The following is a 21,423-nucleotide window of genomic DNA, read 5'->3' as shown; positions in this document are numbered from 1 at the left end:
TGGGCCCTTTTCAGATACTAATGGGCTTGTTTAAAAAAACACTGTAGGATTTCGTTCTTTTTTTCATAATTAAAAACTTTAATACATTGGTTTGTTCTGAATTTTGCTTATACACCCAAAAATAACACAGGAAAGATTACAAAAGGGAGGCTTGCTTTGTTTTTAAAATTTATGAGTTGTTGTCGGGAAATAGACGACTTTGACATTTTCATCACTGTCCTTGTCCTTGTTGTGGATAATACTGTTGTTGTTGCTGATGCGGATCATAGCCGCCAGCCCAGGCAGTGGGTGCTGCTCCATATGGAGGAGGATAATAGCCTTCCACGCCTCCCTGTGCTTGTGCCTGAACCATCATATGAGCACATTACTATAAATTTGTGTGTGTGTAATATGTTTGCACCTAGAACTACAAGAACATGAGATATGTGAAGATAGCGGTCGTTCAGATAGATATTCTGTCACACGTTTCATCAACATCTCCATTGATGAGTGACTCGGGATTGGTCTAATATGTACATTGAGCTACTTCTGGTTAGCTCAGATTGACTTGCTTGAACCTTAGGGCTAATGTACCTTTGTTCTTATCCAAGGATCCAAAGTTCAAACAAATGTATTAAACTGCTTAAACAGAACTATGGTAAATTCAGCTATATTATCTTCAAGGTTACTATACCCTCCCAAGCAATGCTCTCTCTTGGTCAAAAACCAAACAAGCGATTCCCACAAGAAATGTATAAAAAAAATGTAACTTACTGGATTCATGGCATAGTTAGGTTGATAAGGATTCACAGCATACCCAGCAGGATCATGGTTTCCATACCCACCACCATAACCAACTCCACCTGATATAAAAAAACAACATTTTTGTATTAATACTAACGCATTCAACTGTAGACTGCTAGTAGCTATTCTTCCTTCTAGCTTCTGAAACCAACTGACACTGTGATGATTCATAGTTATTCAAAGTTTACCATACCAGGATTCCCAACAGGACCAGTAGCATGAGCTCTACTCTCCGAGTTAGCAATCTCAGCTCGAAGCTTCTCCAATTCCCGAGCCATCGCAACTAGCTTCTGCTCCATAACTTTCCCGTGCTCGTAATTCTCCGCATACCCTTTCTTCTCGTAATCAATCGCCGCTCTACAAAACAACACTAACTCAAAACACGAACAAAGGCATCAACTTTAAAAAGAGAAACTTCAAACCTCGCGCGTTGCAGCTCTTGCTTAGTGTTCTCAATCTCCGCAGTCAAAGTCGGTATCTGCTGCAACTCAGCCGTAAGCCTCCCCAAATCTTGAGTCATCAAATGAACCTGACTCGTCAGCTCCTGCCTGCTCGCAGTAAACTCCTTGATATCCGCCCTAACCTTCTGAACATCAGCGCGCAAGGCCTCGACCTGATGCAGCTCCACCTCGCACCGCATAGACTTATCGTACATCTCCCTCATCATTATATCTTCCTCGGCTCGCAGCGAGTCGATATAATGCATCATCCTCTGCAGCTCGTGCTGCGCTACTTCCAGCTCCTGCTTCAGCGCCACGTGCGTCGCGGCGAGCCTCTGGTTGTCGGCGAGAAGGCCTTGCACGTCTTGGTTTTGGGATGCGATTCGGTCTTCGATGATTGAGTGATGATGGTGTTGAGGATGGTGGTTTCTGAATTGGGGGAGTTCCCTGTTGTCGTCTAAGGGACGAGAGGGATGAGGAAGAGGAGGTGCGTGTCCTCCTAAGCCTCTGACGAAAGGCGGTTGGTTGATCGGAGGTTGTAAGCCGCCGTACGATCCGCGATTTCTACCGGACATTGCTGATCTCGCGAAAGGAGAGTCGAAATCACGCGCTGGCTTTGTCTCGTTGGAGAGAATAAATTAGGGTTCCGGAGAAGTGTTTAGGAACTCCGATTGCTCAGATTCTAGTTCGCCGGAAGTGTGGGATCGAGCGAAGGTCGTTTAACAAAATAGTAATGTTTCCTAATTATATCGCCGTATTTTCCTTTTTCACCCCCTTACTTCGGAAGGTTTTCAAATTGATCCTTTATCTTTTAATTCGTGATACTATAGGTCCATAAAAATCTTTGAACAAACTTTGTGTGGCTCGTGATGATCTTATTAAAACTTTGTATCCCTAGTTCCCTACAAGATACTGTACTCTGTACTATATTTATTTCATAAGATAAAACAAACCAATTTAGTTTATACGTGATGTTTCGTGCTTTTTAAATACAACTACTAGATTTTGATCCGCATTTTGAAAGCGCATAATTATTTGATGTTCAATTTATTAATTCTTTATGGAAGGCCGGATCATTTGATGGAAATGGAAAGAGGAACCCCTCTTATAGAAAGCCTTATAAAGTTAAGGGAAGTGAATGAATTCTTGAATGATAATATGTTTAGATATGATCGTTTGGTTTTCTAGTTCGGTCCCAATTTTTTTATGTGCGTTTTTATTTTACAGAAACTCAGACAATATATCTTCTAGCCGATATAAAAAAAATTATACACATTCAAATAGATTTTAGTAACACATTTTTATAATACTCATTCTTAAAGATATGCTGTAAAGTCTTTATGTATTCTTTCACTTAATACATTTTTAATTTAAAAGTATCAGTTTTTGTAAGAAAACAAAAACACAGAAAAACCATGTTACAGATTTATGTAAGCAAATAACAACACAGAACAATCTTGATGCATGAAATTGGAAGTCACATACTTGCACTCTCTTCAGGACAGGTTGTTTTCTTGTTGATTAACTTCATAAATTTCCCATAGAGCTCCTTACAAGTTCTAGTATCTGCATTAGAAGTTTATAAACTAATCTAGGTGCATTAGGGAAAGATCAAAAGAGTGAGAGCAGAGGGGTGGATCTTGATTATCCAAATATACAACCATGTAATATCTTTTAGTTGTTGTGTAATCTCTGAGCTGAATCCTTAACATAACCATAATATAAAATGTGCAAATCTAACCTAAATGACATGTTATGAGTGCCAAGCCTCATATGTCTATGCTCATTGTAGAATCTGATCATACCACTTGGGAATAGATTCGTCTCCAAAGAAGCGAGTCGTTGTGACCCGCAGCCTGTTGGAAAAGAACCATAACAGACATTAGGAACTTCAGAAACAAGTATAATCAAATAAACATGTTCATATCTAAAGACCAAGCTGCTAATTACCTCGCGTGTACTTGATCATGTTCCCAGACACAAACGATACCTGAAACTAATGAAATCATACAAAATGATTAGTTATCGTAGACAACCAGAAGGATATAAGTAAATCAAAAGATGAACACTACAGATTAGCAGTACTACATACTACTATCATCAGAAATATGATTTAGCTAAATAAAAAAAAGTTTAACATATGATTAAATCGATTTCATATTGTCTCACTTACAAGTACAACGCATTAACAACTAAGAACAGTAATGTTCTATGCGATATATGGATTAGCTGTTAATGCGTTGTAACGTGTTGCTATTTTGCAGGTTAAACAGAGTTATATGGTAAGTCTCTTGAACTTTCGTGCATAACCAATTGCTCTGATAGTTGCTTTCTATGCAAGTCTCTTGAGTTTTGTGTATAACAAGTTTAAACCCCATGAAAATGTAAGATTTCGAGAACGCAGAAACATTACATGTTTGTGTAAACAATGTCTTATGTTATGTAGATGGAAATCTTAATCCTTTTGTGTGTATAGGCCAAAGCAAAACAAAATCTTAGGACATTCGCATTGGTGAATCTCTCGTTAAAATTTCTTATCAGTTATATTAATATTTAGTTATGGTGTTTCTCATAAAAGCAGAGAGACTCATGCCAGGATCTATCATTTGAGAAATTCACCAATTCGGATGGCCTTATGGACAAAACAATTTTCTCTACAAGAATATGCAAAGTTTATTCTATATTTCTGACAAAAAGATGTAAAATCGTATGGACAAACAAATAGAATAATCTTCTAAGACAAATAAAATCATATGGACAAATGTTCTTCAGATATATTATATACCAAGCACCAGAGATTTCCATCACACAAAAAAAAACGAAATTCTTTCCTGTGGTCTCAGATAATCTTCAGCAAATGAGCCATCAAAACTGAGAAGAGATCTCCATCTTTCGATCATGACAGAAGCCGAGAGGATAAACATCTTCACGCCATGAGATAACGAAAGCCGGTAGATATAGACACAAGGTGCTAGACAATGTATAGACAATAATATAAAACAACAAAGAATCTTGTATGTATCCACATTCTTGTTTTCTTTTTTTCCCACCATTGATCTCACACATAAGAAACAATTAAAGGCTCTTTTGTTTCTTCTTCTATAGAACTCCTGTGGTAGTAACAGTACAAAGACAACTGCACAATGCCAAGAATCGTTCCTATTCCATTTGGTGTCTGAGTTTTCAAACAAAAAAAACAATAAAGATTCGTTAATACTACTCAGAGAGACAACACAAGTTGCAACCTCACTTACTGAAGAGCACAACTTACGTAAACAAAGGCGTCGCTATTGAATAACCCGTAAAGGAGGAAGGAACCACTCAACAAGAACGTTGATAGAGAGAGATAAAACGGCATAAACTCAACGCTCTTAGTCCGAATCACTAAGTTCTACAAAAGACCAGTCAAGTCAGAAAGCTGAACACATGAAAAATATTTGGTTGACGTTTGTGTGAACTTACAATAACAAACAAAGGCGAGGCGAACATGGAGACAAGAGAAGCGCAGCTCAAGAACCCAACAAAGTACCATCGTGCGAGCTTATCAGGTATCTGTAAACTTCCAGCTACAATCAATCCAACCACAGCAAACACCACAAGAAGCAGAACAAGCATCCTCATCTGCCATGATCAAGATCTTGATTAGAACGATAAATGAAAGCGAGTCAGATTTTTTTGTGTGAAGAGTCAATCAAGGAACCTTATTCTTCTTGTCTGTATGCATGATGAAGAGGATAATGTAACAAAGCTGAAAAGTGGCTCCAACGGAGTTCACAGTCACAAGCATGAGGTTTCTTTGGGATATGAAAGGTGAGCCGTACCAAAGGCAGATCAAGCAGTTTAAGAGAGAGTAAATGTATGGTAAACCAGAGAATTGCTCGGTTGATTTGTTCCTCAATATTCTCCTAAACGTTGGCCTGAGAATTAAAAACACACGCACAATATTTTACTACAAGGAAAACAATGTTTTACTACAAGGAAGGAACAAGATAAGTAAATGAAGAAGAAGAAGAACTCACATTGGTGAAATGAATAGTCCAAATGCAAATATGTTGCCTGAAACAGAACAAAGATGCAACAGTAATAAGTGAGGTAACAGATGCAAAACAGTAATAAATATAGCAAAGCATCAATAAGCATATCTCTTTTTTTTTTCTTGTAGGAAAATGATCACAGACAACATTTGGATCTTTTCAGTGAGAAAGAAGAAAAAGCAAAGACAAAACAAAAGGTTAAACATATCTCTTGATTTGGGCATATCCATGGCAATAAAGCCAGATCCAATATACATATTGACTACATATTGACTAAACTAAAAAAAAAGTTCCTGTCCCTAAAGTAGCTTAAAACTTTGTTCAGCAAAAAAAAGTAGCTTTAAAACTTACCAAAACGAAACACAGTGGACACAATTAAAATCTGGTTAAAGTATTTACCTGCGATTCCGGCAACATCTTTCCACATGGAGAAAGAACCTTGGAAAGCAAAGACATCCATAGGAAAGCTTCTCTGTCAAAGTCCCCTTGATTTTCCTTTAGAAGATCAAAGCTTCAGCTTTTTATTCTTTGCTCTGTTCTGCTCTTATGGAGTCAGAAGTAATAAATAAGATTTGTAGAGGGAAGAAGAGTTTCTTGAGTAAGGACCAAAAGATTGAATGCATACGACTATATATATGCGGTCCAGATTTAGCTGTGTACTTTTCTACCATCTTGCGATACATTAAAACAAAACTAAAAAGTGACGTGAAGTTGCATAGTTGTTAAACAAAGTACAAACATTATAAACATGTTCATATAATCTATCAAATATTTCTACTGTATAAATTGATATTTGAGTATTAACACCTGCTTGATCTCATTGATTGTTTATGCTTCAAATATAATTTGTCTCTGTTAGAAATAGAATGTAAAAGATTTGGACGGGCTAAGGGTTTCAAATCCCCAAACTATCTAAAAAATTACATCATGTTACTTGCTTACTCATTTTTTTAACACAACTTATTTTTAATTACTTCTCAACTTGATTGATTACAATAATTAGAGAAAATTATCTACTCTCGAAAACATAAATTACGACATTGTAAAATAAACGGGATGATTTTTCAAGAGAAGATGACAGCAGGTTAACAACATTTATGTATATGTTTATTTTGAGATTAAAATTTATATAAATCTGGTTTCAGTCATTTAAAATAAAATAACTGCTTTTGTGTGATTGCTAGGTAACTCGTTCGTACTGATTTTACTTTGTCATATTGTCTTTGGATATTTCATTTTCACGAATATTTAGAAATCGCTAGATTTGCAACATGTGAAAACGATGTCCAAGGGGCGCTTAAAGTAAATGTCTTATCGATTGAACTTGAGCTCAAAAAGTTGCTCTCTGTCGACGCTGAACCCCACTCGTTTATCTATGATCATCGCTGTCCACTCAAAATTTTCCATCCTTGGATTGTGTTTTGAGAGTTTTTTCTGTGGCTTACATTCCACAGTCACGTTCTCCTACACATTAATAATTCTTAAATAATAAAATAGTAACATTTGCTGGCTCGTCTGTTGATGTGTTCTATTAGTGATCCAATGCATGTGTGTGTCTGGCTCTGAATCACTTGATAAAGTTCCGAGAATGACAACTCCAAGGGGATGCGTAAACAAAACTTTTGTTTTTGTTTTTAACATTTCCATCCATAAATACAAATTCGCAATAAAGTTAGAAAGTTTGTTAACATTTGTTTTTAACGGTCAGTATTTTATATTATTTGATTAACTTTATACAAAAATATAAAAAATCTATTTTTGTGAAAGGTAATGAACAATTTATAGCCAGGTTCAAATGATTGCAGATCTATGCATTATTTTTAAATATTTGCATAACCATGTAACCATTGTGTTGTGCTGCCAATATTCTCCTCGAACTGAGACGAAAATGTTTACCTGTTACCGGGGTTGAAGAACAAAATGTATTTTGATTGCAAGTGGAGAGGAAGAGCAATATATGTAGAAAACCGGTTATAATTTGACATAGTTGACGTACATACACATTGAAACCGGATTTAGGAGTAATAATTTATTGCGATCCTATATTAGACACATATGTTGCATGAAGTTCATATTGGAATCAGTAACCGGTTATAAATTCTATAAAACCGAAACATCAGATCTATAACCGGTTATAAATTCTATAAATTTTAGACACAACTACAGAATGAGTTTAACTTTTTAGAACGAGACGATCTTTTAACATATAAAATGTATCTAAGTGCTTTGGGTTTTTCCAGGAAAGAAAAATAGTAGTTGAACATTCTTGATTCTTTGCATTATTATCACACTCTCTCTCTCTTTTTCTCCTCAGTTCTTTGCATTTGTGGTAATTAACAGTGTGTTCAGCTCACGTGTAACGTGTAACAGGTCGTATATTAGGGGCAACCGGTTATAATTTGACATAATTGACGTACATACATATTGAAACCGGATTTAGGAGCAATAATTTATTGCGCTCCTATATTAGACACATATGTTGCATGAAGTTCATATTGGAATCAGTAACCGGTTATAAATTCTATAAAACCGAAACATAAGATCTATAACCGGTTATAAATTCTATAAATTTTAGACACAACTAGAGAATGAGTTTAATTTTTTAGAACGAGACGATCTTTTAACATATAAAATGTATCTAAGTGCTTTGGATTTTTGCAGGAAAGAAAAATAGTAGTTGAACATTCTTGATTCTTTGCATTATTATCACACTCTCTATCTCTCTTTCTCTCCTCAGTTCTTTGCATTTGTGGTAATTAACAGTGTGTTCAGCTCACGTGTAACGTGTAACAGGTCGTATATTAGGGGCAACCGGTTATAATTTGACATAGTTGGCGTACATACATATTGAAACCGGATTTAAGAGCAATAATTTATTGCGATCCTATATTAGACACATATGTTGCATGAAGTTCATATTGGAATCAGTAACCGGTTATAAATTCTATAAAACCGAAACATCAGACCTATAACCGGTTATAAATTCTATAAATTTTAGACACAACTAGAGAATGAGTTTAACTTTTTAAAACGAGACGATCTTTTAACATATAAAATGTATCTAAGCGCTTTGGGTTTTTGCAGGAAAGAAAAATAGTAGTTGAGCATTCTTGATTCTTTGCATTATTATCACACTCTCTCTCTCTCTCTTTCTCTCCTCAGTTTTTTGCATTTGTGGTAATAAACAGTGTGTTCAGCTCACGTGTAACGTGTAACAGGTCTTATATTAGGGACACGCTTGGTATTACCACAATTTATACAGTGCCATTACCTGTTAGCTAATTTATATTCATTTTTTTTATCTAGTGCAAATTCTCAATTCTATATATCTAGTAATCCGAGGCCACTTAAGACCCGAGTGACAAGTTTTAGAACGCGCTTTATGATTGAGCATGCAGTGAATAATCTGATAGAACCACATGTTATGTTTTATCGTTTAAAACTAGGTGTAAGAACATGTAGTTCAATGGCTTCGCTTTTATCTTTACTACTCATTTTGTCTATGGTTTGAAAGTTTGTGCTTGAACATCTTGACCAAGTCTGTTAACATACTTTCGTGACGAGGGTTGATGAATATGAAAATAGGACACTGAGTTTTTTTTTCTTTTGGTAAAATAGGACACTGAGTTTATGAATATTAGATCAGCTGCAGTAATATGATTGAAAGCTTGTACTCAAACGCCATTCATACGTATGCTTATTTATTAAATACTAGCATTTTAATGCTCTTCTTGAATCTTGACCTTATCTCTTATAGCCTTTTTTGGTTATACAAGAATTTGATTCTTGACTTTAATAATCACACAGCCATGGCCCATGGACATAAAAGTGTATAACTACGACAAAATCAATTGCGTTTATGAACTTTTGACCTGACAAAAACTATACTTGAAACACGTTATCGAATATATATTTTCTAAAACTAAATATTCATATTTGAACTTAATTATTCATATTCGGTATTTTTTTTTTGAAAAATATCATATTCATATATATGCGGCGTTTATCTAACCATCTTTTGATTTTTCAGACGTTTTTAGAACATCTCTAATGTAAACTTCTATATTTTCTTTTAAAATAAATATATCAATAATAGAAGTAAAATTTCTCCAATGTATAATTTTATAATAAAATTTCTCTATTTTAGAGGAAAAATAAAAAAAATTACTTTTTGTCTCTATATTTAAAAGTGAAAATAACATATCTATATATTTTATTCTTTGGAGCATTTTATTTCTATAATAGAATTTCTCACTTTTAAAAAAAAAAATTATACTTATTTATGAAGTGATTTTGCTTATTTGTCATGTTCTCCTTGATTTATGGTAATTTTGCTTATTTGTCATGTTTTTATTAAGTTTTAGCTAAATCATTGATTTATTATTTATTATTAGATGAGTCATTAATATATTAATTTAAATTTATTCTTAATGAATCTTGTATATAATTAAAAACGAATGTTAATAATATTAAATTTCTATGTTATATTAAAAACAAATTTTAAACAATATCTTTACTGAATTTTATATATAATTAAAAATGAATTTTATTTTAATAGTATAAAGTTTATATGTTATATGTTACATTAAATAATTGAGTATAAAATAATATAATAGAATTATAAAAATATGATATTACTCTTATTTATATTGTGTTGCTATCTGAAAACAATATTTTATTATAAAAGTTAAAAAAGTTAAGATAAAAAAACAATTGATAATTAAATATTAGTCAAGCAAAAAAATTATATAAATATATTTTCTAAACTATTTTTAAGATATGAGTGTTTTAAAAAAAAATAACACAATAGTAAGCATATATTTTGATAAAAAAATATTTGACATATATAAATACTTTGATGTTTGATTTAACTATTTAAAACCATAAATAATAACTTATTATGTTAGTTTTAGATTAATAAAACATAAACTAATAAGTATTTATAAGAAGTTTTTGCTTGCATGTGCGGGCAAAACACTTAGTATAGAAAAAAAAAAAGAGGTGGGTTGGAGATGATGTTATTGATATTAAGCATAATATAATAAAATAAAATATTAAGAAAACAATTGTTTAGAAAACGCCCACTTGTGAATAAATTCATTTTGCATGTATATTTGAACGTTGCAGACTTGCTGTTTTTCTTTCGGATAAAACCGTACGTGTAAAGTCGGAATTTAATCCTTATCCAATAAATCATCAGATTATTGTCTTTTCGTCTTAGCTAATAATTCTTTGACCAACTAAAGAATACAAAACTAATTAGTATTCTCTCAGTTCAATTATCGTTTTCGATTTGTACCCATACTAAAAAAATATTTTTTTTTTTATATTTTTAAAATAATATTCATATGCACCTAACAACATTTCAACGAATAAAAAATCATATAACATATAAAACTCATAATTTTGCATTGAAATTTTAAAATACCAATTATTTTAAAACAAAAAATATATTTTATAACAATTAAAATGAAATAGGAAAAGTATAAAATTATCTCATGTAATAATCAATGACTAGTTGACTAAGCAATGTCGCTCATGAATCAAGCTATCTATATACAAAGCGTGGGACAACTAGTTAATCTTTTCTTTCAAAAATCTAAGACTGTACGCAAATATTACGAGTACTTTAATAATTTAATTCATCAAATATATTTCTTCTTTTGTTCTTCATCAAATATCTTTGCAACTGTGATGTATGTATTCAGTGGATTTGACTTTATTTAGCAACTCATAGTCTTCAGCAAACGAAGTAGTCCCATGCTTTATATCCTGCATTTTCGTTTGCAATTTTGTGTGAGTCTAATACTTTAACTATCATCACTTAGAAACGCAAGGCAAAAATGCAGAAGCAGAGAAACAATCAGGTCTTAGTTGTCAGCTTACGCAAAAACATTTTTAATACCATATAAATATGATTTAGCTAACATTACGCAACTGTAAGAGCACCCGCAATGGTGTTACTCTAAGGGGAGTCCTTAGAAAAAGTGTATTTTGATTTTTTAAATATTATTATTTATTTTTTCTTTTTTAAATAAAAAAAATAAATATCAACCAATTGCGGGTCGCCACATGTCGTCGGGACCCGCAAATAGTGCAAGGATTCACTAAGAAAGAGTCCTTATTTAGGAATTTTAAGGATTGAATCCTTAGCTTTTGGTGGGGTCTACCGATTATTTAATTATTTTTTTCCTAAGGACTTCCCCTTAAGGATTCCCATTGCGGATGCTCTAAGAGGAAAATATGGATCGGTACGTAACATCAAGAATATGTATTCTTAATATATTATTGATTTGTAAACGTCATAGTGCTTCTTACTCACGATTAATTTCATCCGTAATAAGGGAAAACAAAACACATATATACATGTGGAAGATACTTAAATGGATACGAGGGAAATGAAGAAAGCTCAACTTCATGCGTAATGTGCCATTTGGGCCACCAGTAATGATCCTCAACTAATTCTCTTTTGGTACATTAAAAAGACAATAAAAGGTCTACTTTTGAGCCCGTTTCAAATATATCTTCCCAAACATCAAACTGTTAATGTACTCTGCTTTCGTTGACAAAAAGTGTACTCTCTTTTGTTTTTGTTTTGTTATGAACGTCAAATTAATCAGCGATAAATAAGCCTCGAAGGCGACGGCCTCGTTATCGTTAGGGTTGAGTATCTAAAGGCCCAATCAAACTTTTTACGTAACGTGATGTTATTGCATTTTGTTTTTCTTCTTTCTGTTAGTTTAACATTACGCTTATACCATTTTATTTAAAGTCCTCTCTTTAATTTTTTAACGTAACATAACAAAGATAAGACTCGTAGTCAAATTCAAAGAAAAGAGACGAGAAATTGCATGGGAAACCGGAACTCAAGCGGACACGTTGAAATTTCTGCGTTGCCTATATACTTTCGGATGGTAAATTAAGAGAAAAAAAAATTGACCGTGGCGTAAAAAAATTGAACCGTAGTTAGTAATTGCAATTTAGTAATTTGTCGGTGGCTCTCCGTAACTTTCTCAAAATTAAAAAAAGAAGGGGCGCACAGTGTTTTCTGAGACGCTCGTTAGATCCTTTCTCCTCCTCCTCTTCTTCACTCTTATATTTATTCCTCTCATCTCTCCACATCTCGAGATCTTCTTCTTCTTCAAGCTTAGGTTGATCTTGATCCGAATCGACTCGGTACGTCCCCCCCAACTCTCTTTCTCTATGATCTCTGAGCTAATTCGTGAACGTACGACGTCGTGCCGCTTTTATCGATGCTATTTTTTATTGGTTAATCGTTTTGCCATTGGATCTGCTTCTCATTTGATTACTACATTCGTCATACTTGTGGATCTGGATCTAACTTTTTCCGATCTGGATTTCGCTATTAGCTGTATCTTTTCGTACTAATGAGTATAGATCTGTTTCATGGATCATGATGATTATGTTTGCACTCCACCTGTTCGATGAAATTACATGGTTTCTGATGTTGCAGATATTATTATAATTGTTCACATCGCAATGGCTACATATAAGCCCAAGAACATCCTCATCACCGGAGCGGCGGGATTCATCGCCTCCCACGTGGCAAACAGGCTAGTCCGCACCTACCCCGACTACAAGATCGTGGTCCTCGACAAGCTCGACTACTGCTCCAACCTCAAGAACCTCAACCCTTCCAAATCCTCCCCCAACTTCAAGTTCGTCAAGGGCGACATCGCCAGCGCCGACCTCGTCAACTACCTTCTCATCACCGAGAACATCGACACCATCATGCACTTCGCAGCTCAAACCCATGTTGATAACTCCTTCGGTAACAGCTTTGAGTTCACCAAGAACAATATCTACGGGACCCATGTGCTTTTGGAGGCTTGTAAAGTCACTGGGCAGATCAGGAGGTTTATTCATGTGAGTACTGATGAGGTTTATGGAGAGACTGATGAGGATGCTTCCGTGGGGAATCATGAAGCTTCTCAGTTGCTTCCGACTAATCCGTATTCTGCTACTAAGGCGGGTGCTGAGATGCTTGTGATGGCGTATGGGAGATCTTATGGGTTGCCGGTGATAACTACTCGTGGGAATAATGTTTATGGTCCGAATCAGTTTCCTGAGAAGTTGATTCCTAAGTTTATTCTGTTGGCTATGAGTGGGAAGCCGCTTCCGATTCACGGAGATGGGTCTAATGTGAGGAGTTATTTATACTGTGAAGATGTTGCTGAGGCGTTTGAGGTTGTTTTGCACAAAGGGGAGGTTAACCATGTGTATAATATTGGGACGACGAAAGAGAGGAGAGTGATTGATGTGGCTAATGATATCTCCAAGCTCTTTGGGATTAACCCTGACTCCACCATTCAGTTTGTGGAGAACCGGCCTTTTAATGACCAGAGGTACTTCCTCGATGACCAGAAGCTGAAGAAACTGGGGTGGGCGGAGCGAACCACTTGGGAGGAAGGGTTGAAGAAGACTATGGAGTGGTACACTGCGAACCCTGAGTGGTGGGGAGATGTTTCTGGAGCTCTGCTTCCTCATCCAAGGATGCTGATGATGCCTGGTGATAGACTCTGTGATAGTGGTGACGAGCGCAAGGATGCTGATGGTAATCAGACGTTCACGGTGGTTACTCCCCCCAAGACTGGTGGTTCTGGAGACAACAAAACGTCCTTTAAGTTCCTCATCTATGGTAAAACTGGGTGGCTCGGTGGTCTTCTAGGAAAGCTCTGTGAGAAGCAAGGGATTGCGTACGAGTATGGGAAAGGGAGGCTAGAGGACAGAGCTTCTCTTGTGGCGGATATTCGTAGAGTCAAACCTACTCATGTCTTCAATGCAGCCGGTTTAACGGGCAGACCCAATGTTGACTGGTGTGAGTCTCACAAAACAGAGACCATCCGAGTGAACGTTGCTGGTACTTTGACTCTGGCAGATGTTTGCAGAGAGAATGGTCTGTTGATGATGAACTTTGCCACCGGTTGTATATTTGAGTATGACGCTGCACATCCAGAAGGTTCAGGGATTGGCTTCAAGGAAGAAGACAAACCGAACTTCACCGGTTCCTTCTACTCAAAAACAAAGGCAATGGTAATAATAAACTATCACATAACCAAATCACATTTTCATCCTCAATCTCTGGAAACTCTGTCTATAAAATTCTCTGTTTTCATTTTTCACCAGGTGGAAGAGCTTCTAAGAGAATTCGACAACGTATGCACCTTGAGAGTGCGTATGCCAATCTCATCCGACCTGAACAACCCACGAAACTTCATCACCAAGATCTCTCGTTACAACAAAGTGGTGAACATCCCGAACAGCATGACCATACTAGACGAACTCTTACCAATCTCAATCGAGATGGCGAAGAGGAACCTTAAGGGAATATGGAACTTCACCAATCCAGGAGTGGTGAGCCACAACGAGATACTAGAGATGTACAAGAGCTACATCGAGCCTGGTTTCAAATGGTCCAACTTCACCTTGGAAGAACAGGCTAAGGTCATTGTTGCGCCACGGAGCAACAACGAGATGGATGGTGCTAAGCTCAGCAAGGAGTTTCCAGAGTTGCTTTCCATCAAAGATTCGTTGATCAAATACGTCTTCGAACCCAACAAGAGAACGTAAGAGCCTCTCGTTAAGAATACACTACACACTTCATCTTTCTCTGTTCATTGTTATATTATCCTGCAGGTAGTTTCACTGTATCTCATGATTCTACTATAATTTGATTTGATTTATCATGTAATTCATTTACTCCTTTTTGGTACTCTACGACAAAACACATCTTTGTTTACATTAATATTATTACAGATTTATCTGAGTTTTATTTTATATCACTATAGATTCCTGTTCCTATTGTAATTCTTTTTGTTTTCATGTCAAGATAAAAGAAGATGGATGAAGACAGAACAATAAAAAAACAATATTGATGCTTTAACCCTTTGCTTTAAACTTGAGGTTTGTTACACAATGTTATAAGTTAAATCAATATAATGCATAGATTCATTTAGCCGACACAAGAACAGAAGCAGAGTATAAGACAGATGAGGGTGAGAGAGTATCAAGTTTGAAGACAGCATCGGACCATTCCATCTTACCCCAAATCTCTTCTTGTTCCCTCCGCAAGGAAATCTCAGCAGACCAAAGCCAAGTCTGACGAAGATGGGAGTTCCAGAAGATGACAATGTTTCCAGCAGAGTTGCTGCTGAGTCTGCATATATCATATACCTCCAGACCCTTGACTGGTTTCCAACGCAACTCATTAGGCTCACACCACAGTATCCTCCCGCAAGTAGTACCACGACAGAACAAAAGCTTCCCTATAGCACACCAATCGTTTCTGGTTCCCGGAATAAAGTCGCAAATTGTTTTGTTTAACCTCCAAAACAAACACTCACTCGGCAACAAGTAGAAGCTTCGACGCCCCTCGTCAACAACGTAAACCTTCTTCTCCTCCTCTATCACCACACTCTGGCAGATACTGAATCGCAACTTGGGGAGATACCAGTGACCCCACGTTTGGGTCTTTATATCGAAAACCTCTGACCAGTTTATGGGATTAGCTTTCTCCTCTACACACCCTCCAGAAACGTATATCCTCCCGTCGACGAGGTTCGCTGATGCGGAAGCACGAGGCATCTTCATGGACGGGACGCGTGTCCACGTGTGGGAGAAACAATCTAGGAACCAGACATCTCGAGTGCGGTGGCGGCCGTCTATGAGTCCACCCAAAACGTAGATCCCTCCGTCCACCGCCACGTAGGAGGACGATTCCGAGGCCTGGGAGGGGTTCCACGGGATCGGGTTCAGGCGATGGTGAGGGCTGAGGATGAACCAACGTGGTGGGCGGCTCGGGTCGGGAGAGACGCGCATGCATACGTAGAAACACGTCTCGGTGCAACCCTTCTGCCGTCTCAGTTCCAAGAGCTCAGGGGAAGACACGAGAGACCGGTGGCTCTTTGAGGCGATTGCTAAGGCCGCCAGGTCGAATCTTGAGATCTGAGCCAGACAGTTAACTGCCACCTCATCTGGCAGCGACCATAACCCAGACGACGACGGAGACACTTTCATCTTCTTGGCCGGAGGTGGCGATGATTCCCATCTTTCTTCCTCCATTGATTCAATTTGATTAAAAGAGTTTAGTTTGGTCGGGTTGCTAAAAAAAAAAGATTAAAAAGAGTTTGGTCGGATCGGAGTAATGTTTTATATCTATGAGAATTCTTTTCCCAATATTAATTATGATTAAACTTAAAATTTTCCTTTCTTTTTGTTTTATCGGTTTATAATTTTCCTTTCTATAATTTTATATTTATGAAAATTATTTTTTCAATATTAATTAGGATCAGCTGATAATTTGAATTTACTTATTATTTTTTTCGACAAAGATTCCTTTATATTGATGAAGCAAGGGGATCCTCATGGAGGAAGTTTACAATATAGTTTGGTACATAAAAATGAAATATGTAAACATTCCTTGAATTTCCTTCTTTTGTTTTGTTTTGTTTTTTGTCTGTTTATAATTTCCTTTAATCAGTTTACTCCAATTTCTGACATTTCTCTATTGGTTTAGGCTAGTTAAACCGGTATTTGCTTACTACTACTAAGGGTGGACAAAAGAACCGATAAAAACCGGTTACATTCTAAAGTATGTTCTAATGTCCACATATAGTTTGATATACATGCATATGATAGATACTCTACAAAAAAATGTGGTTCTGGACTACGGTTACATTCATCTTCTACTCTACCGGATCCATGGATCTATAATTTTTGTGTGTTGTTTTAAAGGTTCATTCAATCTGTTAAAATTATCAAAAAAGTTTATAATTAAGTAAACTAAATTTAATTATTAAAAACAAAACAATAAGAAATCTATGTTTTCACTATTAGTTTTGAGTTTTTTTTTTATTTGTCTCAGGTCTTAGAGTACAAATTAAAATAAATATAGAAAAAAAAATATAGTTATATTAGTTAAGACGTCACTATACTCATAAACATTCCTTGTGTATATTACACTTGTCAACGCCGTCGAGGTAAAACACAATCCTTATAGTCTTGGTTACATGTGTCTTATATAGGTCAGTGTCGGAGATCTTAAGGATAAATCAGCGGCCAAAGGGCCAAAAGAAGCTTAGGTTCGGATTTGGCTAAACCGTACCAAACCGATTCTAATATTGTTTCTTTTTTTTTTATGTCCACTTCGAATACAAAAAAAAAGATCAAATTCTACAAAAGAATTTGTAAAGTACTAAAGCAAAATATACATGTATGTACAAAAAAAAAACAGTTTTCAAAATCTCAAGTAGTATTTTGTTATGATCTCAAACATCTCAATTGTGTTTGGCAAACCGATCCGGTCCTGCACCCGAATCCATCCCGGTTATATCATAAAGTAAAAAATGGTTCCGTAACAAAGAAGAAGACTTGCGTATGGTTTTGGTCAACGAAGGGACAAAAGATTTGATCTTTTTAAGGAAGCCTATCATCATCATCATCAATAGCCAAAGCTTATTGCTTTCAAAGCGGTGAATCTGTGTCTGCTCTGTTTCCCCTGTTTTCGATCCTTAGGTAAAGTTCAAACCTTTCTCCCACTGATTTGATTCGCATGAGGATTTAAACAAACATGTCGGTGGAGAGATCTTTCGAAGCTTGGGAAGAGGTTCAACGACAAGGGCTAGATTTAGCCGACCGGCTCGCTCAGGGCTTCACGGGTTTGATTCAGATTAGCCCACCTTCCTTCCCGTGGCCTCACCATCATCAAAAGCCGAAACCTTTCGATCTCGAGTTCCCGAGTCAACATTTCGACGCTATTAGAGATTATAGTTTCGGTATTATTAACCAACCCATCAACGGTGTTGCGGCGGTTCTTGATGCTGGGAGTAAGATAGGTCAAGCTGGTGTTGATTTCGGTTCTGGTTTGAACCTCATGGTCCAGCAGTTCTTTAGGAGGTTACCTATACCGTTTGTGCACGAAGATAGCAAGCTTAGTGGTAAGAGTATAAGGAGCCATAGGGCTTATGTTGCTGCAGAACGGTTGAAAGAGACAGGTTTTTCTAAGACGGATGATTCTGTTACCATGTCTGAAGAGGAAGTTGCAGATTCTTATTTAAGAACAGGTGGTTTCCTTGGAAGATCAAAGGTATACTTGTCTGCTTTGTTCTCTTTGTCTGCTTCTTGATTGAGTAACTGTAGATTTCTCTCGGTGAATGCAGGGGAAGATTGATATATCATCAAGTTATGATAGTAGGACAAATGGTATGGAACATTCATTGGCAGCCAGGGGAGACATATGGAGACTTGAAGCCTCGAGTTCGAGTTCTACTGCAAGTGATGGGACTTCCTCTCTTTTTCTTCTCCAGCTTGGACCGATTCTCTTCCTACGTGATTCAACTCTTCTCTTACCGTTGCACTTATCAAAACAACACTTGCTCTGGTATGGATATGACAGGAAGGTATATGCTTAATAAACTTCACACACTTCAGTAAGAGTTCCTCTCTCTTTCGAATTTTATCCCAAAACTTACTTAAGTTTGTTTGCAGAAAGGTATGCATTCACTTTGCCCAGCTATATGGTCAAAGCATAGAAGATGGCTTATGATGTCAATGCTATGTCTCAACCCTTTGTCTTGCGTAAGCCACTCTTTTGTTCCTTGGAGGTGTGGTTATGTTCTTACTTTTCCTGAACTTGTTGTCTTTGGACAGTCCTTTATGGATTTGCAGTTCCCAAACGGGCAACTGACTTATGTATCCGGCGAGGGGTTGACAGTGAGTACCTTTGTGCCTCTCTGTGGAGGTCTTCTTCAAGCACAGGGTCAGTATCCAGGCGATATGAGGTTTAGTTACTCTTGTAAGGTTAGTATAGAGATCATAAAACTCATCATGATCCTTGTGGATGGAGCTTATTCTCATTTTTTTTTAAAACCTCTTTGTTCGTGGAATAGAACAAACGTGGAACTAGAATCACACCAATGGTATATTTGCCTGACAAATCATTCGCGTTGGAAGTTTCTCAAGGCTTGGCATGGCGTAGATCCGGACTACTAATGAAGCCTACACTTCAACTCAGGTAAAGCTTTTTCTTTACTAAACATGTGCCCCTCTAAACCAAGAATGAATACAAGATTCATGAACCGGAACAGTGTATGTCCCACGTTTGGTGGAAGCAACCCCGGGGTGAAAGCGGAAGTGATACACTCGCTGAGGGATGACTTGAACTTGATATATGGCTACGCACTCAACGCACATCCTTCAGCATTTGCCTCTGTATCTGTAAGCTAAGCTTGTCTTTTTTTTATTGCTATGTGAAGTCAAAGCCTGAACCGTTTCTGTCTCCTTCACGACCCTAACTTAACTACTCTGTGTTTCTCTGATGGAAACTGCAGTTTGGTCGGTCGAAATGGAATGGAAACAACGGACGCACGGGGATAGTTGTTAGAGCTGATACTCCTCTTGCAGCAAGTATTGGCCAGCCTTCTTTCTCTGTCCAGCTTAATAACTCTTTTGAGTTCTGATTCCCTTTCCTTGTATACACATACTAAGGCAAAGTTTATTCCCATGTACTGATGTATATATGTGTGAAAAGACTGCTTCGCCACATTTCCATGTACATGTGTGAAAGAAAATTAGATACCGCAAGTTAGACAATCATTAATAGATCCACTTTATTTCAGATCATTTTTTTTGTTACTCAATTATAAGGTAGAAAATAAAATGATTGTTAAGCATTTTTATTTTAAACTCTATTTAAAAGAAAATATAGAATGGGGGTTGGTAATGTTCTATAGTGTTTTTAAACCCACCAAATATTAAAAAATCATAAAATAAGCCTGTAAAATTTATTATCTTTTTAATAAGAAATTAATTAAATATCTTAAGTTGGTTATCATTTTTAGAAATTTAACTAATTAAAAAATACTAACATTTGAGTTTATGGTTTAATGGTTACTATTTAAAATTTAATATTTAATGGCTGAGGTTGGATTTCTAAATTTTTTATAAATTGTTTTAAAACATTGTATAAATGATCTACGAGAATTAATTTAATTATTTTATTACAAATTTAAAACATTGATGATAATAATTATCTTAAGAGTAAATTTGAAAAAATTATATCAAAACTGTGTTAATTTTTTTTATCAAAAATCAGTTGGTTGTGAACATATACTGAGAGTGCTTTTCCACAGGGCCCTTTTTCCAATTTTTAAAGAAGTTAGGATCTTAATCTAGTAGAATACATAATAAGATCTTAATTTGTTAGATTAAGGATAGATTTGCAACCGTTCTTTAAATACAACCATCAAAGATATAATCTTTAATTTTATGAAGCCACAAACTGATGTGATACAAGTACCGTCCGGAAACAAACTCTTGAACTAGAACCGAGTCTACAGGGGCTCAAGAGACAAAAGAAAGAAAAAAGAGGCTAAAAGCCTACTGGAGAACAAACATAACTTCAAGATAGATATATGAAGCTTAATCCGGTAAATTTATATCAGAGGTATTTTTTTTTTTTGTGCACAACTCATTTGATTAATAGAGAAAGATTTCAGGCCCAAGTCAACCCAAAAGAAGGTCCACTACAGAAATACAAAGAAGGAATTGCTTAGCCAACGCATCGGCTTTTTTATTAAAGTCGCAAGAAATGTGAGAAAAAATGATTTTGACGAAAGCAGAGGAAATTTTTTGGATACCACACACGATTCTTTGAATTTCCTTAATCTGCATGTCATGTTGATAGCTCGAATGAGCGTTAGATTATCGGAGGACATCCTTAGAGAAGTGATCTCGAGGGTCGCTGCCTTGATGAGAGCAAGTCTTCGGCCACCAGTGGTGATTTGTTGTAGTCTTGGGTGCTTGATCCTTCCACCGCTGAACTGAATCCGGATCCGGTGAAGGTCCATGCGAGGCCAGCTTGTAGCGTCTCCTTGTTCCAAGCAGCATGTGGTCCAACTACTCTTTGAGCCGGGCCTATCAACAATATAAAACTCAAATTATTTTGGAGAAGACAGTTCAATATTGTCACGTTTATAGGTATTGATGAAAACTGTAATTTACAATTTACTCTTTTAAAAACCCGACAATATTTTTAATCCACGTTTATATTGTCTGCATGTAGAATAATACACATTGTCACTTTTTTTTTTGGTAAAAACATTAGAGAAGACAGTTCAATATTGAGTATATTGTCGGGTTTTCAAATT

The 21,423-nt window shown here is 36.2% G+C and overlaps 5 protein-coding genes across 5 annotated transcripts; 2 read left to right on the top strand and 3 right to left on the bottom strand.

Annotated features, from left to right (window-relative positions):
* Positions 1 to 29: 29 nt before the first annotated feature.
* Positions 30 to 1,954, bottom strand: LOC125609055 (protein FLX-like 1). Its single transcript, XM_048779847.1, has 4 exons — positions 1,206 to 1,954; positions 977 to 1,140; positions 754 to 842; positions 30 to 343 (listed from the first exon to the last, which is right to left on the bottom strand). Exons 1-4 carry the CDS (start codon positions 1,796 to 1,798, stop codon positions 212 to 214), a joined length of 978 nt encoding a protein of 325 aa, XP_048635804.1. The 5' UTR covers positions 1,799 to 1,954; the 3' UTR covers positions 30 to 211.
* Positions 1,955 to 3,945: 1,991 nt separating this feature from the next.
* On the bottom strand, positions 3,946 to 5,901 carry LOC106423480 (bidirectional sugar transporter SWEET2). Its single transcript, XM_048779845.1, has 6 exons — positions 5,657 to 5,901; positions 5,243 to 5,279; positions 4,924 to 5,140; positions 4,686 to 4,844; positions 4,495 to 4,614; positions 3,946 to 4,398 (listed from the first exon to the last, which is right to left on the bottom strand). Exons 1-6 carry the CDS (start codon positions 5,715 to 5,717, stop codon positions 4,282 to 4,284), a joined length of 711 nt encoding a protein of 236 aa, XP_048635802.1. The 5' UTR covers positions 5,718 to 5,901; the 3' UTR covers positions 3,946 to 4,281.
* A 6,360-nt stretch (positions 5,902 to 12,261) lies between these two features.
* LOC125609052 (trifunctional UDP-glucose 4,6-dehydratase/UDP-4-keto-6-deoxy-D-glucose 3,5-epimerase/UDP-4-keto-L-rhamnose-reductase RHM3-like) lies at positions 12,262 to 15,063 on the top strand. Its single transcript, XM_048779843.1, has 3 exons — positions 12,262 to 12,433; positions 12,732 to 14,311; positions 14,405 to 15,063. The coding sequence occupies exons 2-3, from the start codon at positions 12,758 to 12,760 to the stop codon at positions 14,846 to 14,848; spliced, it is 1,998 nt and encodes a 665-aa protein (XP_048635800.1). The 5' UTR covers positions 12,262 to 12,433; positions 12,732 to 12,757; the 3' UTR covers positions 14,849 to 15,063.
* Positions 15,064 to 15,136: 73 nt separating this feature from the next.
* Positions 15,137 to 16,729, bottom strand: LOC125609053 (F-box/kelch-repeat protein At4g39560-like). Its single transcript, XM_048779844.1, has one exon. The coding sequence runs from the start codon at positions 16,337 to 16,339 to the stop codon at positions 15,227 to 15,229; it is 1,113 nt and encodes a 370-aa protein (XP_048635801.1). The 5' UTR covers positions 16,340 to 16,729; the 3' UTR covers positions 15,137 to 15,226.
* A 947-nt stretch (positions 16,730 to 17,676) lies between these two features.
* Positions 17,677 to 19,897, top strand: LOC106423583. The gene is made up of 7 exons (XM_013864353.3): positions 17,677 to 18,362; positions 18,436 to 18,675; positions 18,764 to 18,853; positions 18,926 to 19,075; positions 19,165 to 19,289; positions 19,363 to 19,492; positions 19,606 to 19,897. The coding sequence occupies exons 1-7, from the start codon at positions 17,847 to 17,849 to the stop codon at positions 19,732 to 19,734; spliced, it is 1,380 nt and encodes a 459-aa protein (XP_013719807.2). The 5' UTR covers positions 17,677 to 17,846; the 3' UTR covers positions 19,735 to 19,897.
* Positions 19,898 to 21,423: the final 1,526 nt, after the last annotated feature.

Source organism: Brassica napus, chromosome A5, assembly GCF_020379485.1.
Source record: "Brassica napus cultivar Da-Ae chromosome A5, Da-Ae, whole genome shotgun sequence".
Lineage (NCBI taxonomy): Eukaryota > Viridiplantae > Streptophyta > Magnoliopsida > Brassicales > Brassicaceae > Brassica > Brassica napus.
This window is presented reverse-complemented; position numbering and strand designations above follow the sequence as displayed.

What these genes read in the sequence shown, in the direction of transcription:
- LOC125609055 (XM_048779847.1), bottom strand. Translation starts at nt 1,798, where the DNA reads ATGTCCGGTAGAAATCGCGGATCGTACGGCGGCTTACAACCTCCGATC. An exon ending in CAAGAGCTGCAACGCGCGAG is followed by an intron (nt 1,141 to 1,205) that starts GTTTGAAGTTTC and finishes GTTGTTTTGTAG; the next exon opens with AGCGGCGATTGATTACGAGA. An exon ending in CTAACTATGCCATGAATCCA is followed by an intron (nt 344 to 753) that starts GTAAGTTACATT and finishes ATGATGGTTCAG; the next exon opens with GCACAAGCACAGGGAGGCGT.
- LOC106423480 (XM_048779845.1), bottom strand. Translation starts at nt 5,717, where the DNA reads ATGGATGTCTTTGCTTTCCAAGGTTCTTTCTCCATGTGGAAAGATGTT. An exon ending in AGATGTTGCCGGAATCGCAG is followed by an intron (nt 5,280 to 5,656) that starts GTAAATACTTTA and finishes GTTCTGTTTCAG; the next exon opens with GCAACATATTTGCATTTGGA. An exon ending in GGACTATTCATTTCACCAAT is followed by an intron (nt 5,141 to 5,242) that starts GTGAGTTCTTCT and finishes TTTAATTCTCAG; the next exon opens with GCCAACGTTTAGGAGAATAT.
- LOC125609052 (XM_048779843.1), top strand. Translation starts at nt 12,758, where the DNA reads ATGGCTACATATAAGCCCAAGAACATCCTCATCACCGGAGCGGCGGGA. An exon ending in ACTCAAAAACAAAGGCAATG is followed by an intron (nt 14,312 to 14,404) that starts GTAATAATAAAC and finishes ATTTTTCACCAG; the next exon opens with GTGGAAGAGCTTCTAAGAGA.
- LOC125609053 (XM_048779844.1), bottom strand. Translation starts at nt 16,339, where the DNA reads ATGGAGGAAGAAAGATGGGAATCATCGCCACCTCCGGCCAAGAAGATG.
- LOC106423583 (XM_013864353.3), top strand. Translation starts at nt 17,847, where the DNA reads ATGTCGGTGGAGAGATCTTTCGAAGCTTGGGAAGAGGTTCAACGACAA. An exon ending in GGTATGGATATGACAGGAAG is followed by an intron (nt 18,676 to 18,763) that starts GTATATGCTTAA and finishes GTTTGTTTGCAG; the next exon opens with AAAGGTATGCATTCACTTTG. An exon ending in GGTTTAGTTACTCTTGTAAG is followed by an intron (nt 19,076 to 19,164) that starts GTTAGTATAGAG and finishes TTCGTGGAATAG; the next exon opens with AACAAACGTGGAACTAGAAT.